Here is an 18,344-nt window from a genome sequence, read left to right as displayed (position 1 = left end):
CAAGGTTAGTCAGCTTTAAAATCAGATAAAGCAGGTGTCATCTTGGGAAATTGCAGGGAGTTTGGCATTCTATACCAAGAGTCCTGGGATTTGGTGGCAGGGGTGGGGGGCGGTGGTGACAGTTCATGGACCCAGTCCTGGGGAGCAGACCCAAATCCTGTAGGATATGGATATGGGAGATGGGAGGTGGAGGCAAACCTCACTTACTTCCTACTCACCCCAAGGCACCGCCTACAATTGATGTGGGAGACATCTCAGAATTCTATCTGCCTCCTTGGTGAGTGAACAAGGAAGTTTTGGCTCAGGGAAGTCAGACAATGTCACTCAAGGGCTGAGCAGGCCCAGGAATGTCCCAGTTCTTGAGACAGCCCCAGATGGTGAAATCCAGGGGTTTGTCTCTAAACCTGAAAAAGAATGAGTTGGAACTGCCCCAGCACAGGCCTGGGCCTGACTTACCATCTTGCAGGCCTGTCTGCTGATTGCCAGGACACACAGCGCTTCCCTGGACTCAAACTTCCAACATCAGAAAAGGCAGGTTGTGGAATGGGAGACTGGGGGGCTGCAGGACAACACAGAGAGCTCTTCTCCCAGGACTGAGAATGCTGCCCCCTCTGATGACTGGCCCTCCTACTCAGATGAGGCTGCTGGGTGCCCTGTGCATCCTTGACTCCTGCCCACAGGTATTTTCAGTGGAGACAGGACCCTTTACCTCCTCCAGGCCATTTCCATCCCATGGGATGGGGAAACCAAGTCACGCCCTGAGGAGGTGACTAGAGACAGAGCACGTGGGGCTGAGCCCCTTCCCAGAGGCTCACATCCTCCAGACATTGCAGATTCCTCAGGGTGGCAAGAGGGTCATGGGGCTGAGAGCTTTGAGATGCTGCCCAAGAAACAGGGCACAGATGTATGCTATTGGATCCCTGTTTCTCAGCCACAAAACTTTGCCCTTCCTTCCCAATATCCCAGAGCCTCAGGAGAAGCCTGGGGCAGAGATGAGGAGGAGGATGAGCTACCTGCCCTTAGAAATAGAGAGCTCCCTCCTTCCACCTTCTCTCCTTCCTCTTGAAGCATCATCCTTCACACAGCACCCAACTAGACTTGACTTGATAGGGCCCTGGCCCTTGGGGAACTCCGGTAGACCATGGCATCCATCAAGAAGGAGGGCAGGTAGCTCATAGGAAGTAGACGAGCCCTTGGCATCCCAGTCAGGTGAGTATTGGGTGTGTGGGTGGCAGGCAGTCAGGGTGTGTCCATGCAGTTCATGACCAAGTACAGAGATTCAGCTTGTATTTTTCCCAAATATTTTCGGTTATTTTGATGTCTGTTTAGGATGAGAGAATTCCCGCCCTTCCCTCCCCTGTAAACCCATGCTCCAAATTAATCATTCAAATTCCCCAAGAAGCACCCAAACTCTTATCCCAGGAATAACTGTTCCACACTAAGCAACCTCTGGCTCTATTCCTGAGAATATCCCATACATAAATTGGATATTTCTATAAACACTAGAGTGGGCTTCTTTGGTGGCTCACTGGTAAAGAATCTGCCTGCCAATGCACAAGACTTGGGCTCGATCCCTGGGTGGGGAAGATCCCCTGGAAGAGGAAATGGCAACCCACTTCAGTATTCTTGCCTGGAAAATCCCATGGACAGAGGAGCCTGGAGGGCTACAGTCCATGGAGTCACAAAGAGTTGGACACAACTTGGTGACTAAACAACAATAAACGCTGAAATCTAAGCACATGAAAACCATCTGCTCTAATGTCAGTTTGTCTTGAGTCCACAAGTCTCTGTCCTCCCTAGATTCAGTTTCTTCCCCAAACAAGGGATTCAGATGAGACAGTGGTCCCCAGGTCTACCAAGCCTGAATCCTTTCCTTCTGCCACCAATTGACCACATGGGACCCTGAGGATAGAGCTAATGTCCTCACTGTGTGGATGACTCAGAGCCTGGAGGATGGACCTAAGACTAGAGGAGGTGCTAATGATGGACCCAGGCTTCCAGACAAGGGTTTGCTTCTCACCCCGAGGTCCACAGCTCACTCACCTGATGCCAGGAATAGCTCCCCACAGAGTTCTTTGACCTATGGAATTGCCCAAACCCATGCCTCCCAGAAGCTCCCATCCAGAACCTCAGGATTATTCATGCTGGTCTTGAAGTAACTGTGCTTGATCCTAGCCACCTTTACCCCAAAGGTGGTAGGAGAGTTCCCTGCTCGAGGCTAAGAGGCAGAGAGGCAAGGCATTCAGAATTTCAGGAAACAAACAGAGAACAATAGAATCTCAATTCAGAGTGGAGTTGGATAATCTTGAAAGTTTGAGGAGTTATGAAGTGTAGCAGCCAGGGAGAGAAAACTTATGATGATGGTACTCTTTCTGTATCGAACTTGAATAATTTTTGAAATAGTTTATTTATATGGGCTTGTCAACTCGGGGTGTGTGTGTTAGTTGCTCAGTCATGTCTGACCCTTTGCAATTCCATGGACTGTAGTGCACCAGGCTCCTCTGACCATGGAATTCTCCAGGAAAGAATACTGGAGTGAGCTGCCATTCTCTTCTCCAGGAGATCTTCCTGACCCAGCAATGGAACCTGGGTCTCCTGCATTTCAGGTGGATTCTTTATGGGCTGAACCACCAGGGAAGTCCCTTATCAATTCTAAATCCTGCCAACAGTGGTGCAAGGCACCACTTATAAGCTATCTCCTCCTATTCACTGCACATGTATTCAATTATCAGAGTTTGCCAATATCACCTCCTTCATACTCCTCAGTTCTCTCTCTCCCCTCTCCTGCTCTAGCCAACAACCTGGCCATCTGTCAGTTCGGTTATCATAACTGTCCTCTAAGGAACACCTCCCTGCCTGTTGTCTCGGCTCCTCCACATTCAAAGCCACCCCTTGTTCTAGAGGCTGATTTGACTATTTTAACTCTCCTGGTTAAATCTCTTCTGTGGAGTTCCATTGCCATTAGAAAGATGGTCTCCAGCCTTTCCAAGGCCTACATCTTTCTACAAGCCCACCCATGCCTATCTGTCCCTGGTGGACCCCACAGCTTAGGCCGTCCACAGTCACTCATTGAGCTGGGCATAGGCTGACACCATTCTCATATCCTGAAGCCTTCCTGCCCTACTTTGCCCAATTGCCAGAGTCTCAAGTTCACTTCTTCAGTCCTCAGTTCACACCCTTATCTCCTGAACCCTCACCTCATTTCACTGGCTACCAAGGCTACCTACCTTCACTAATGTAGTTACAAGCAGCAAAAATGAGATAATGGCATTACTGTATCTCTTTTTCCTTTCTCAGCTGTCAGACACTTTAGGTAAAGGGCCAAATCTTCTTGAACCAGGAACACTTTTTGAGGACTCACAGAAGTGACCAAGAAGTATCTGTTGATTCAAGTTAAGTGTTCCAGGCCCCTCTTTGCAGAGAAGGCAATGGCACCCCACTCCAGTGTTCTTGCCTGGAGAATCCCAGGGACGGGGGAGCCTGGTGGGCTGCCGTCTATGGGGTTGCACAGAGTCGGACACGACTGAAGCGAGTTAGCAGCAGCAGCAGCAGCCCCTCTTTGAGGGCTCCCTGAAGCTGAATATTGCACGGGTTATGGACATGGGCTCCACAGCCAAGTAATCCAGATTCCAGTTATGCCTCGGATACTTTCTGAATATGGGCCCACATCAAAGGTAGGGAGTGGTTGAAGCAAACTCTATAGTCCTGGAGCCCATTCTGACACCCGAAACTTAGAAAGGTGCTTCCCAATGAGAGACCTACAGAGCAAGAGAGAGGGGTTGGAAGGTCCGTGAAGAAAGGAAACCCCAACAAAAGTTGGCTCCCCACCCAGAGGCACAGAAGTAAGAGGAACAAGGGAGGGTCTTCATTCCAAGCCAATACCTGAGGGAGTCTGAGAAGGACTCCATGCTGTACTTGAACATGGAGGAGCCTCCAGCCAAAAGGCTCAACTGGTCCATGACACTGGAGGCGTTGACCACAAGGCCCCCTGCCTTCTACACCAGGGGCATCAGGCTCAGGGTCACCTCGATCACCCCCAACACATTCACCTCTAGCAACTATGCAAAGCCCTGTTTGGTCAGCCACTCATTGGGTGCGGTGGGAGTGCGAATGCTGGCATTATTCACCCGACCTCAGAGTCCTGGGAAGAGTGAGGGCAAGAGGGGAACACTGTGCTGGGCCCAGGAGAGAGGACTCAGCCATGGTGCCAGGTCATCTTCCAACTGAGTTTTTTAATTGAGTCAACAACAGTGTGCCATGAGGTAGAAGGGAAAAGAGTTCAGGAGAGGAAAAGAGGGTGTAGGGGCTGCAAGGCTGTCAGGGTTTGGATATTCTTTGAGCTATTGGAAGGCAGGGATGGTCCTACTCATTTTTCTGCCCATCAGTAGACAATAAGCCCCTTTATTAAGGTCACAGACAGAGTTTGGGAAAATAGTGATGCTCACAAATATCAGAGGAGAGAGACAGAGACTGGGAGGAATGGTAAGAAACAGAAATGAAGGGGAAACTAGAGAAGAGAAAAGAAAAGGGAAATGAATGAAAAAAGAAACACCAAACAGAAAAAAAAAACAAAACAAAAAACAACCATGAATAATCACTTTCTGCAAGCTGGTTGGGAAAGACACACTTGAAAACCCCGGATAGGAGAATTTAGAGAACGGGCCTGCATTGCGCATCAGGAGACAAGCTTTGAAACAACCTGCACCAATTCCTAGGCAATATCAAGGCTTTGAAAATGAAAACACCTTGGGGATCTTCCCAGTAAATGAACAAACACAAAGAAATGTGGGTGGTATCTCTGTCCCCCACATGTTCCTTCACCCATTAGGTGGCCACAGTCATGCTCTCTGTCTTGGTGATGCCCAAGATCACCGTCTCCAGCCTGTCTGATGTCTGGTTCCTCAGCTGCTCAGCTCCTGGTCCGTCAGACACGCATCCAGGGCCCTCAAGCATTGCAGGTCCAGCTGCTGGGCCAGCAGGTTCCTGAAGCCCGAGTCACACCCCATGATGAAGATGAACTTGTCCTGGAAGTGGCTCACCACCTGCCTCTCCCGGTACCAGCGCAGGAGGTAGTACAGGCCCACAAGGACTACCAGGTACAGCCACAAGGCTTTGCAGGGGACAGTGCCTAAAGGCTGCAGTTGAACTAGAGTTCCAGCACTCTCTGTCATGGAGTACTCAGATATCCTCCTGTTCATACTGGAGTCCCTTCTGATCTAGATCTTATAGTTCAAACTGTCTGTGCTTATGTCAACTTCACTCAGTAAATGTTTACTTCTGTTACATTCCAAATGATTCAATAAGTAAATACATCTTAAAAACAAAAAGTATTTATTTATTTATTTGGCTGTGTCAGGTCTTAGTTGCAGCATGCAGGATCTTCGTTGCATTGTGTGAGGTCTTTCAGTGGGAACATGGACCTGTAGATGTGTCGTGTGGCCTTCAGTAGCTGTGGCCCTCAGGCTTAGTTGCTCCACAGCATGTGGGATCTTAGTTCCCCAACCAGGGATTGAACCCACATACCCTGCATTGCAAGGCAGATTCTTAACCACTGGAACACCAGGGAAATCTGAAGTCAATGCTTTTTTAAGGTATGTAATATTAAAACATACTGTTCAATGGCGTAAAATCCCCCAAAGTCTCTGTAACCTAATTTTTATAATCAGGAAGGTGAACTAAGATGACTGGGAGATACCTCCCACTTCAATTTGCACTCAGTCAAGAAATCTATATGACTTTTAAAAATGCCCTCTCCACTGAGTCCATAGTCAGACCATCATGAGAAGAGAGGACACACAGAGAGCAAGGGTCTCTGGAAGCACTGGGACATCAGGGGAATTCCTGCCCTGATCACAGTAGGTGCTCAGTAAGCATTAGCAAAGACATAAGACCGGGCTCCAGAAGTAACTCCCACTCACCTCCATTGGAGGGTGGGGGAAAGGGATCTGGGCTGGGGGACCTGGCAGGTGGCAAAGGATAGAGGGTAGTGACTCTATAGGAGGGGACAGAGGGAAGACGGCAGGGAGGTTTCTGGTGAGGGAGATGCTACATGTCCCCAGGGAAGGGTCCGGGCCCTGCCTCTCCCTTACAGACCTCTCCTTGTTTGTCCATCCTTGTATTAATCCTGGGATCCCAGGTCACACGATAATCTCCAGAAAGACACATTAGCCCCTCACTTCTGCAGACAAAGGGATGACCTCACTTGCTTCTTTAAATCCTCCTCAGGTGTTCCCACTCACCCCTACACCTCCATGAGGTCTCCTAACTCTTCCTCTCAGAGACACACACCCACTGCTGTCCAAGGCCTTGTTCAAAATCACTGGGCCTAGGTAAATGTCTAAATTTTTATTTTAGGGGAATATAATCAATGGAAATTTAAGATTTCAAGACAAAACAAGAATTGGTTTCTGTGTTCTCTGTCAGGATCTCCACTGATGACACCACTTTCCAGCCAAGATTGGCTGAGTTAGCACCTAGGCTGATGTGTCAGGCTGGTGGTCACCCCTCACACACATCCCTGATTACAAGTATCTTTAGGGAAGAAGGGCTTTTATCTCCCATGTGCATTGCAGTGGGAGGGGGACACTGGCCAGGGCCAAGGCACACCTGGAAGAGGCGGACAGGGGCAGAAGATGCAGGGGTCTGGACCCTCCTGGCTGCTCAACCCTCCCCTTAAGTATGGATTCCTCAGGGTTGCAGGAGGGCCATAAGGCTCAGAGCCTTGAGAGGCTGATGAAGGAACAGGACACAGATAAGAGCTACTGATCTCAGTTTCTCACTACAAAACATGTTTCTTCCTTCTATCCTCGAGTCCTAAGTAATGTCCCAAAAGGAGACTGGGGAGGAGATGGGAGTGAGGTGGAAAGGTGTCCTGGTGACATGAAAACTCCACTCTCCACTATATTTCCCTCCCCCGATGCATCCTCTCCCCATTCTGTACGCAACTACCCCCTACAATGCACCCCAGTCTTGGGTTACAGGGCCTTCGCAGGCCTGGGGTTTCTCCAGTACACCATGAGATCCACCAGGAAGCTGGGCAGGTAGCTCATGGGAAGGTAGATGAACTTGGCATCCCAGCCAGGTGAGTATCGGGTGCGGGGGTGGCAGGCAGTCAGGGCGTGCTCCATGCAGTTGGTCACCAAGGACAGATCCTGGCAGCTGGTTGTCTCCAACAAGTCGACTGATTTCATGACTGTCCAGAATGAGAAAGAATCCAGACATATTTCCACCTCTGTCCATTCTGACTTAGGGATCAACTTATGGATCAATGTTCTTAAGAATCCCTAGGCCACCTAACTTGAATCAACCTACATTCTCAAATGAGTGCCCCATTCTTACACCAGGAGCAATGGTTCCACATGAAGTAACCTCTAATTCTTTTCCTGAGAATATCAGGACTACATAAACTGCAGGTGTCTACAAACAATAAATCCGAGGACGTGAAAATCAGCTGTTCTAATGCCAGCTTGCCATGACTACACAGGGTCTTCCCTCTCTGGCTTCAGTTTCCTCCCAAAATAAAAAGGGGTTCAGGGAGACAGTGGTCCCCATGTCTACCAAGCCTGGAGACTTTCCCTAGATCACCAGGTGATTACATGGAACCCTGGGGACAGAACCCATGTCCCCACTGTGTGGGTGACTCAGAGCCTGGAGGATGGACACGATACTGAAGGAAGTGCTAATGACTGACCCAGGCTTCCAGACAAGGGTTTACCTCTCCCAAGGTCCCTTTACTTCCCAAGGTCCACAGATCACTCACGGTTAGCCATGAACTTCTCTCCATAGAGTTCCTTGATCTCTGGGCTGGCCTGATTCCATGATGCCTGGAAGCCCTGAGAAAGTGCCTTAGGGCTGGTCACAGCGGTCTTAAAATAACCAGGCTCGATCATAACCACCTTCACCCCAAAGTAGGAGAGCTCCCTCCTGCAAGGCAAACAGGCAGAGGGACAAGGACTTCAGAGGTCTTCCAACATAAACACAAAAACACACCAAAAATTGTAAGATGACAAGAAAGACTGCAGTGGGATAAGCAGAAAACTCTGGGAGGTTGTGAAGTACAGAAAGCCAAAGGAGAAATCTAATGATGCTGTTATTCTGAATAGAGTTTGAATATTTTTCCTAATATTTTGTACACATGTGCCTACACCTCTAAATCCTACCAGCTGTGTTCCAAGGTACCGCTTAAGTACCATCTCTTCATATTTCCCTCACATCCAATTGATCAGCAAATTTTCTGTATTTTATCTGCTCTATACTCCTCAATTTCCTCTCTTCCTCTCCTAACAGATCTACTTCCTGGCCATCTATCAGCTGGATTGTTCTAACTATCCCCTAAATATCATCTCTTTACCTGAGTACACCCTTCCCCCACATTGGAGCTATCTTCAGCCCAGCATAAGTTAGGGTTTCTACTGCTGATATGATTAATTGGTTCCCTTGATTAATTGCTTCCATAAGGTTACACTGCTTACAAGGTTGCCCCTACCTAATATTATAGCAGCAATATATGTGGAACATGCTGTAGCCAATTATATCAGTGACAATTCTGCCTCACTTTCAGACTGTGGGACATCATCCAGGCAAAGTAAGTTCATGCCAACTCTACAGTCATGGAGCCCATCCTGATATCACGAACTTAGGAAGGAGCTTCCCAAGGAATGCCTGGTAAAGTAAGACAGGCAATTACAGAAAAAAGAGCTCTAGTCAATGATGAAAGGAATACTGTGAAAGGCTCTCCCAGAAGCACAGAAGCAGGAGGACCAAGGTGGGCAGTCTGTCCCAGGCCATTACCTGAGGGAGTCTGAGAAGGCCTCCACGCCATACTTGGACATGCAATAGCCTCCACCAAGGAGGGCCACCCGGCCCATGATGCTGGAAACATTGACCACACGGCCCCTTGCCTTCCGCACCAGGGGCAGCACACTCAGGGTCACATCAATCACCCCCAACAGGTTCACGTCCAGAATCTTCATGAAGTCCTGTTTGGTCAGCCACTCATTGGGTGCAGTGGGCGTGGAGATGCCAGCATTATTCACCAGACCCCAGAGCCCTGGGAACAGTGAAGGCAAGAGAGCAACACTGTGCCGAGTCTAGCAATGTGGACCCTGTCATGGTGCCAAGTCACCTTCCGACCTGGGAGGACTTTAGGAGAGAGGCCGCAGTGGGAGTGAATAGAGCAGAGACTACCATGCTCCTGGGGGTTTGGGGAGACCAGACCCAGTGAAGAGTGGGAGGACAGAAGGCCAGCCTCCCTCCTGACTCAGTCTTCACACCCCACCCAGTGCCTGGTGACAAGGAACCGGGTGACAAGGAACCACAGTTTATGAATGCAGGTATTGAGCTTCAGGAGATCTAGTGTGCCTATGGTCTGGAATTTGAGAATGAAATTTTGAATGTTCACAATCCATATTGCTTTTGCAGACATAAATATTCCTCTGACTTTTCAGATTTTCTGACAGAGTGCTCAATAGCTAGTATGAAGGAAAAAGAGGAAAACAGAGAGAAATAATGAGGAATGGAGGGAAAGAGAGGAAGGAAGGAGAAAACAGATAAAAGACAAAAATAAAAAGATGAATGAAGGTTAAAGGCAGATTGGTTGAGGAAAAGAGATCTGAAGTCCCAGGTTTGGGGGAACTGGTTGAGAGGTGTGGTATTGACCTGTAGGGCCTGGCTTTGAAGCACCTGCATCAATATTGGGTCATATTCATACAAAAATTTGGGAATTCAGTGGGTAGGTTTTCAGGAGAAGCCATGTTTCTCCAAATTGGAATTACATGTTTTCCCAGAAATCTCTACCCTCTCCCTCCCACAAGAGGCCACTCTGGCCCCAGTTCCCTCAGATCACAGGTTGCCCAGCTTCATAGAAACCTGTCTGTGAGACACAAAGACATATCAAGAACTTAAAGACTTATCAACTAACAGAACTCAGGGCAGAACAGAAGGGTTCAGGGCAGTTGGGAACAGGATGTCAGAATGAACACACAGAATTAGTCCCTCCACTGCTCAGCACTAAGCCTGCCCTTGTAGAAATGGATATTCCTCATTATTTGACCAAAGATCAAATTAATAGCCATGATTAGAGCTTAGGGAATTGGGTAGAAAGAAGTTTACCCAGACATCATTTATGCTCAATGCAATGAATAAAATATGGGAACCAATTACATTCATACCATGAGGTAATTTTCATGAAGTAGAGCTATTCTAAAGAATATACTATTCTCAATCATTATTTATTAATTTTTGAACACATTTTTGTTACCTGTAAAATTGTTCACTTTCTTTCACTGGAAAATTAGGAAAGAGACTATGTCCAAATTGTAATATCATGTATGTCAAAATGTTATCAGCACTTATCTGTGGGTGGTAGGATTTAGGGTGATTTGGTTCTCATCCACATACTTTCCCCACTGTCCACCGTGTCATGTTTTAAATCTGTATTTAGATAAATTAAAGTTCTTTCCTTCTCCCATAAAACACAGGTACAACTATAGTACCACAAAGAGACACATCACACGTGGAGAACAACAAACAGAAAAAAGAGAATGTGACCCCACTGTAGTTTTCAGACCTTCCTTAGACAACTCCTGAGAGTTCAGTGTCAGCACCGAAAATGAGTGACATTAAACCTCTAGCAGCCTGGCTATGGGTCACCAGCAAGACCGTGTTCAGGTGCTGAGAACACAGCCCAGCTCCAGCCCTGCTCCCAGCCACCCATGCAGCCTTCCAGCCAGAGTTCCCCCTCTCCACCCCTCCTCCAGAAATTCCACCCTGATTACCTTGCTCACACAACAGTAAGAAAGCCAGACTTTCGCTGAGAGAGGAGGGGACACCAGACAGGTAGTCTGCAAGGACACAGTGTCATCAGGGAAATCTCTCCCCCAAACTACAGAAGCTAGGTCAGGAGGTGGGGTATGGGGTGGCAGAGGTTTGGCTAGTCAGCTGGGTGAGGTGAAGAAGACAGGTGGGACTTCAAGTCACAGAAACAGCTTGGAATGTTCCCCAGGGAGCTGCCAACCAGTGTCCCCTCACACAGAGAGAAGAAATAAACAAACAAGAAATCTGGGTGTTACCTCTGTCCCCCACACGCTCTTTCACCCACTCGGTGGCCGCAGCAACGCTGTCTGTCTTGGTGACATCCAGGATCACCGTCTGCAGCCTGTCTGATGTCTGGTTCCTCAGTTGCTCAGCCCCCTTCTCTGTCAGACATGCAGCCAGGACCCTCAAGCCTCTCAGGTCCAGCTGCCTGGCCAGCAGGTTCCCGAAGCCCGAGTCACAGCCTGTGATGAAGACGAACTTGTCCCGGAGGTGGCTCACCACCTGCCTCTCCCGGTACCAGCGTAGGAGGTAGTACAGGCCCACGAGGACCACCAGGTACAGCCACATGGCCTTTTATGGGACAGACACACACAGCCTGGGGTGAAATAGAGTCTGGCTAGTGATCAGGTAGGAGAAATTAAGAACACACAGGATTATTGTTGGCAAGCCAGGGTCCAAGCTCTCTCGCTTGGAATTCTCAAGATTGTCCTGCTCACCTTCTTCAGTGAGTATGACTGACTCTAAACCCAATACGTGCTCTTTGGTACACTTAACCCAATTCTAATAGATGTCAATGCATTTACGACACAGTCTCTTAGGGATGACAATAGGTTCCCAACCACCTCTGTCCTGTCCTCTCACTCCTCCCTGTTTGCCTCTGCCCGCCTCTCTCCCCTCCATCCCCACCCCATACATTGGACCCGCAATGGCACGGTTCCATGGCTCACGACTATCTTCTTCCTTTTGTCCCTTTCAAGTCTGGGACCTGAGTCTCCCAGATCTAAAGAATATTCTTCAGGGGGAATATACTTAGATTCACAAAACACATGGCTTCAAAACCCAGTTCGTCTGCCAACTAGCTGTGCGGCTTAGACTCTGACCTGGTTTCCTCCTCTGGCTCAGCTCACAGAATTCCCTCCTAAAAGACTAAATACCCTCAGCTTCTCTAGGATTAGAAGGAGAAGGCAAAAGAGAATAAGATCTCACCTGGTTTCCTGGACCAGAAAGTGTTCAGAAGAACAGTGGGGCTGTCTGAGGCACTACGAGGAAACAGGAAGGGGATGAGGGGACACAGGTAATGGTGAGATTTCTCCCAGACACTGGGATGGGTCTTGGAAGGACTCACACAAAGTTGCTCTAACAGTTGTTCCCCTTTTACTCTGTGCAGATGCTCTGCCTACAGACCTGTGTGCCCAGCTCCATTGGCCTCTCCCTTCTGTGCTCAGCCCCTGCCCATCCCAGCACCACATCCAGAATCCTGACCAATCAGACACTGAGAAGAGACTGATTTGAACTGTGGCAAACATTAACTGGAGTTCTAACTCTGGCAAGCAGGGAGATCTATAAATCACAATGATGGAAAGGAATAATTGCAGTTTGTGTTAGGGTAACAGTGGAGAGGAGGAGGAAGCTGACCCCTCAGGAGACTAAAGAAAGGACCTGAGACTGGACCTCAGAACAGCTGTGCATGGAGGAGTTCACGGGGAGGTGGAGGATACCATCCAGTAACAGGGGTGGACCACCAGGATCATGGGGCTGGAAAGAAGGACAGGGACAGAAGGAGCCAGGGTCAATGCCCTGGACATCTCCTCACCGTCCACATTTATCACACCTATAACTCCAAGTGAGGAAAGAAAACGGACGCTGGGATGAAGGAGAGGCTTCCCCAAGGACACAGAGGCTCAGATGCTCCTGGAATCCACCTCAGCAGCCAACAAACAGAGAGGAGATGACAGATTAGCCTTTACTGGTCATTTCCACCTGCAGGGAGCTGACTGTCATCCTGAAAGGGGTTGTCCCTCAGATGGGAGTCAGCAGCAGTAATGGAAAAGACAGTCCTGCAGAAACCAGCCTGTGTGTGCTTCCCGGGTCACCAGCAGGACCCTCCTACAGGGCTCCCCAAAGGGTGAGACAGAAGAAGGCCAGGATGTAGGATGGTGCCCCGGAAACTGTCAGGAAGCTGGGAGGACATGCAAGTCTTATACAAACACTAACCCTGCTAAGGGAGAAGGTTGTGGTTTCTTTATTGAAAGAAATGAGATTTTTTTTTTCTCAATAACCACGAATCCCACCACCATAACTTCCCAAGGGGCCATTCAACAGACACAATCCAGCCTTCACCCCATTTGCTTCTTTTTTGTGAATCTGAGTGTAATGTGATGACTCCCTGGGGTCTCAGAAGCTTCAGACAACATTCTGGGTGGGAACAGCCACAGGAAAGTCAAGAGAGAGGAAAGAAGGAGTCTGGGTGACACTCACTCACCTGAGAGCTGCAAGGGGCAGAACAAGAAATCTCCAAGATGTGAACCCTGCTGGGAGACTCACTGACATAAATCTCTGCAGGAAGTCCTACAAGGGACAGCTGCCCTTTGTACTAAGGCAGCACATGTCTGAGCTTCCTGTTAATTGGATAGATGAGGCTCGCCCCCTGCTGACGCCCTGCAGGGTGTCATGAGATGCACTTGTCAAGAGTCAGGGCCACAAACAATTCTCCATCCACCCAGGAAGGGTCCTGTGAAGAAGGGAAGGCATCTGTAACAACGGGAGGTGGTAGGACTGGAGTGAGAGTTAATTGTGCAATTTATTTCCAGCTCCACATGGATGCAGTCCCACTACCTGGAGACATAACACTGCCTTCCAGTGCTGAATTTCCGCAGTTGAGGATTGGGAATGGGGAGTTACTGACCACATTCAACTCACAGTGGGCCAGGATGGCCTAAGGAAAAAGTGACCACAGCTTCCTATGGCATTATTGTGGATGTTCATAGCATGGGTTCCTGCCCCTGCACATATCCATTAGACCAGACCCGCTTCCCTCCCCAAGGAAGGCGGCCAGGAAAGAGGAGAAACAGGGCTCTGCCCCGAGGGTCCAGGCTGAGGATGTGCACTGGTGTTCATTGCACTTCCTTTTAATGCACCTGCTGTTCTGCCTTGTCTGAACTGGGGCCCTTGAGTCACAGTCCACTCTGTCCACCATAACATCCATCTCATTGCAGCCATTGCCCGCCCTCCCCGGCCCCTGTGTAGGCTCAGCAAGGAGGGTCATGAGGTTTAACATCTCAAGCTCTCTACAAGCTGAAGAGGATTCCTGAGGGTTAGTCCCAAGGTCCTGAACACATGCCTTCAAGTTATAAAGCGAATCAATGATTATTTAATTTCAGTTGGTCTGATATGTCTGGCATTCTGTGTGTTGTGTATGTGTGTGTGTAAATAACAATATGAAAACTGGAGTCTTCAGATCAAGCATGAAGTTCTAGGCCTGCATCTGAGTAAGGGACATGGAGTGACGTGAGGGCCTGACACCACAGCCTTGAAGGACTCAGAGACTCTTGAGAATCTCCTGATCATGCTGACTCTTCAGAATTCCCCTGTCTGACACCAAGCACTCAGAACTCAGACACTTCAAACCTATCCTCTCTCTGCTATCCTCCCCTAGTAATGCCCTGGCCATCTCTCCTCTAGGAACATCACCCTGCCTGTGGACACAACTCCTACACATTTAGAAGCGACCTCTCACTGAAGCCCCAGAGTCTCTTGCCCACAGCTGTGATGCAGTAGCTCCCTTGATTAGTTACTTCATGGGAATCCCTGCCCCCACCATCACCACAGGGCTCCTGGAACCTGTATGTAGCAGTTAAGTACACGGAAGGACTGCACACTCAAATCATTTCAGTTCCAATTCTGCCTCCAAAACTGTGTGACTGTGGGCCCTCATGCAGGCAGGATTATGTTCAATCGAACTCCTTAGTCCTAGACCCAACTGGACACCAAATAGATAAAAAGTTTCTTCCCAGTGAAAGACCTACACAGAGCAAGAGAGAGAGACTTGGAAGGAACAGTTTCCAGAGAGAGGAAACCCCTGAAGAACAGTGCCCTGCAAGCACAGAAGCAGGAGGACAGAGAGGACATCTATTCAGGCCATTACCTGAGGGAGTCTGAGAAGGTCTCCACACTGTACTTGGACATGAAGTAGCTTCCAAGGTTCACCCATCCCATGACACTGGAGACATTGACCACATGGCCCCCTCACCTTCCACACCAGGGGCAGCAGACTCAGGATCACCTCCATCACCCCCTAATAGGTTTACATACAGAATCTTCATGAAGTATCAGCCACCCATTCGGTGGGGTGGATGTGGAGTTGCCGGCATTACTCACCAGACCCCAGAGTCCTGGGAAGATTGAGGGTGAGAGGGCAACAGTGTGCTGGGCCCAGGAAACAGAACCCAGCTGTGATGCCAAATTCCTTCCAACTCAGGGAGGACTTAGGACAGAGGTTGCAGGGGGAATGGCTGGAACAGAGACCACCATGATCCAGCTGGTTTGGGGAGCATTAGACCCTGGACCCTGTGAGCAGTGGGAGGACAGAAGGTGTGCCTCCCTCTTGACTCAGTTTTCACAGCACAGCCCACTGCCTGGTGACAAGAAACTAGCACCCCAGGGTTGATGAAAGCAAGGATGGACAAAATGAAATAAGATGGATCCATAGTCAGGAAGTCAGTGTGAGAAACTTCATAGTCCCCATTGTCTTCCTGGACATTATAAACATCCCATTACATATTCAGATTCTCAAACAGCTTCAGGATGATGGCCCTGGGCTTGAAATACTCTGATCAACACTAAACTACATTCCTGAAGGAATCTGAGGAATTCCTTCAAGGGGTAGTGTTTCAGAGGGAGGCAGACATGCCTGTATTAACCACCATCACCCAAACTGGAATTTACACTTTGCACTAGGAAAGTCCACCCTCCCTCCAACCATAGGAAGCCAGTCAGTCCCCAGTTCCCTCCCTCAAGTGCTGATCAGTCCCCTCCATTCACAGGTTGCCCAGCTTCATGGAAACCTGTCTAGGAGAAACAAAGATGAATACCAAGAATTTAAAGATGTACCAAATAACAGAACTCAGGGCAGAAGAGCAGGGTCAGGGCAGTTAGGTACAGGGTGTCAGAATTATTAACACACATAATTAGTCCCTCCGATGCTCAGCAACAAGTCTGCCCTTGTAGGAATGTTCATCTTCCAGCCATATTTGACCAAATATCAATTTAATATACATGACTAGAGAGTAAGGAATTGGATAGAAAGAAGTTTTCCAAGACATTATTTATGTTGAATACAGTGAATAAAATGTGGGAAGCTATTATATTCACACCATGAGTATTTTTTACTAAGTAGTGCTGTTCTAAAGAATACAATATTTTCCATTTATAGAAGAGCTAATGCCTATCCTTCTAAAACTCTTTCAAAAAACTGCAGAGGAAGGAACACTTCCAAACTCCTTCTATGAGGCCACCATCACCCTGACACCAAAACCAGACAAAGATAACAACAATAAAATAGAAAACTACAGGCCAATTAATATCAATGATGAACATAGATGCAAAAATCGTCAACAAAATTTTAGCTAACAGAATTCAGCAACACATCAAAAAGCTCATACACCATGATCAAGTTGGGTTTATTCCAGGGATACAAGAATTCTTCAATATATGCAAATCAATCAATGTGATACACTATATTCACAAATTGAAAGATAATGTTGTAGCCACTAGTTCCAGGAAACAAACTCACTCAGAAGGACAATGCAGATAGTGGAGTGCAGTTTATTACACCGGCGGGCCCAAGGCAAAGTCTCCTCTTAGCCAAGGACCCTGATTAGTTTTTGTAAAAACCTTATATACCCTAAGGGTACATGCTCAAACCCACCTCCCCAAATTCTCTGAAACTAGTCTGAACAAAGGAAAAGGAAGATACAATCAAAGTTAACCCTTGATTCGTATGCCTTAAGCCTAGGTAGTTAACAGTGGACAATTATCAATAGGCCTGTGGTCATACCCCAATAAGCATAATAGAATTTATGGTTCTATCCTGTTACACAGATAATTAGAGTATTCTTTTAGGCGACGGAGAGTCTAGGTATGAGCCCTGGGACTCTTCCATGCGGGGTGGGGGGGTGTCTGGTTTTCCAGCTGGTATGTTGTTTCCATAGATACTGGGCATATAGCTCAAAGTCCACAGTCTGGCCCAAGATGGAGTCCTGCTTTCAAGATGGAGCCTGTTCTGTCTCTTTCCTCCTTCATTCCCCACTCCTGATGCTCTTAACTCATAGTATGAGCATCACTCATAGGGATATATTGCACCCTGGCTCTCTGACTGCCAATTTGGGAGAACGACACCAACCTTTGGGTTACAAAGTTCATAATACCTTGTAAAATGCAGGGTCCACAAAGCATTTCTATCAAGGCAACTGTAACAATGGTAAATATAGTTTCCTGCCAATTACCCTTCACCCAAGATAGGACTGAAGCCCAGAAAGGAATGTTTTCATTTGACATTTCTTTTAGCTGGTTTTTCACGTCATCTAAAGCAGCTGATACATTGCCAGATAAGTCAGGAATATATACACAACATTCAACTTTAATTATAGCACATGTCCCTCCTTGAGCAGCTGTGAGCATGTCCAAAGCCATTCTATTTTGAATTACTGCTTTTCTCATTTGGATTTGTTCTTCATTTAAGGCTTGGATGGCTTTAGCACCATCTAGGAGGGCCTGTTTTCTGAAACTAGTCAAGGCCTCTACTTTATTTTAGTTATTTATTTTTTAATGTTAATTGGAGGCTAATAACTTTACAATATTGTGATGCTTTTTGCCATACATTGACATGAATCAACCATGGGTGTACATGTGTTCCCCATCCAGACCCTCTCTCCCACATCCCTCCCCATCCCATCTCAGGGTCATCCCAGCGCACCAGCCCTGAGCACCCTGCCTCATGCATCAAACCTGGACTGGCGATCTATTTCACATATGATAATATACATGTTTCAATGCTATTCTCTCAAATCATCCCACCCTCGCCTTCTCCCACAGAGTCCAACAGTCTGTTCTTTACATCTGTATTTCTTCTGCTGTCTTGCATATAGGGTTATCGTTACCATCTTTCTAAATTCCATATATATGCTTTAATAAACTGTATTGCTGTTTTTCTTTCTGACTTACTTCACTCTGTATAATAGGCTCCAGTTTCATCCACCTCATTAGAACTGATTCAAATGCATTCTTTTTAATGGCTGAGTAATATTCCATTGTGTATATGTACCACAGCTTTCTTATCCATTCATTTGCTGATGGACATCTAGGTTGCTTCCGTGTCCTGGCTATTGTAAACAGTGCTGTGATGAACATTGGGGTGCATGTGTCTCTTTCAATTCTGGTTTCCTTGGTGTGTATGCCCAGCAGTGGGATTTGCTGGGTTGTATGGCAGTTTTATTTCCAGCTTTTTAAGGAATCTCCACACTGTTCTCCAT

General features: G+C 47.7%; 1 protein-coding gene and 1 pseudogene across 13 annotated transcripts; both read right to left on the bottom strand.

Annotated features, from left to right (window-relative positions):
• Nucleotides 1–5,314: 5,314 nt before the first annotated feature.
• RDH16 (retinol dehydrogenase 16 (all-trans)) lies at nucleotides 5,315–13,377 on the bottom strand. 13 transcript variants are annotated; one of them, XM_059886426.1, is made up of 7 exons: nucleotides 13,298–13,377; nucleotides 12,022–12,074; nucleotides 11,070–11,431; nucleotides 10,776–10,841; nucleotides 8,791–9,049; nucleotides 7,760–7,923; nucleotides 5,315–7,192 (listed from the first exon to the last, which is right to left on the bottom strand). In XM_059886426.1, the coding sequence occupies exons 3-7, from the start codon at nucleotides 11,380–11,382 to the stop codon at nucleotides 6,975–6,977; spliced, it is 1,020 nt and encodes a 339-aa protein (XP_059742409.1). In that variant the 5' UTR covers nucleotides 11,383–11,431; nucleotides 12,022–12,074; nucleotides 13,298–13,377; the 3' UTR covers nucleotides 5,315–6,974. The 13 variants fall into 13 exon arrangements, with proteins under 13 accessions (XP_059742409.1, XP_059742411.1, XP_059742413.1 ...); XM_059886428.1 differs by having other exon boundaries at nucleotides 11,070–11,427; XM_059886430.1 differs by having other exon boundaries at nucleotides 11,070–11,385.
• Nucleotides 13,378–14,904: 1,527 nt separating this feature from the next.
• LOC112446804 (retinol dehydrogenase 16-like) overlaps nucleotides 14,905–18,344 on the bottom strand; it is a 29,988-nt pseudogene continuing 26,548 nt past the window's right edge.

Source organism: Bos taurus, chromosome 5 (genome assembly GCF_002263795.3).
Source record: "Bos taurus isolate L1 Dominette 01449 registration number 42190680 breed Hereford chromosome 5, ARS-UCD2.0, whole genome shotgun sequence".
NCBI classification, from domain to species: Eukaryota; Metazoa; Chordata; class Mammalia; order Artiodactyla; family Bovidae; genus Bos; species Bos taurus.
The sequence above is the reverse complement of the archived record's forward strand: the minus strand, read 5'-3'. Positions and strand labels throughout refer to the sequence as shown.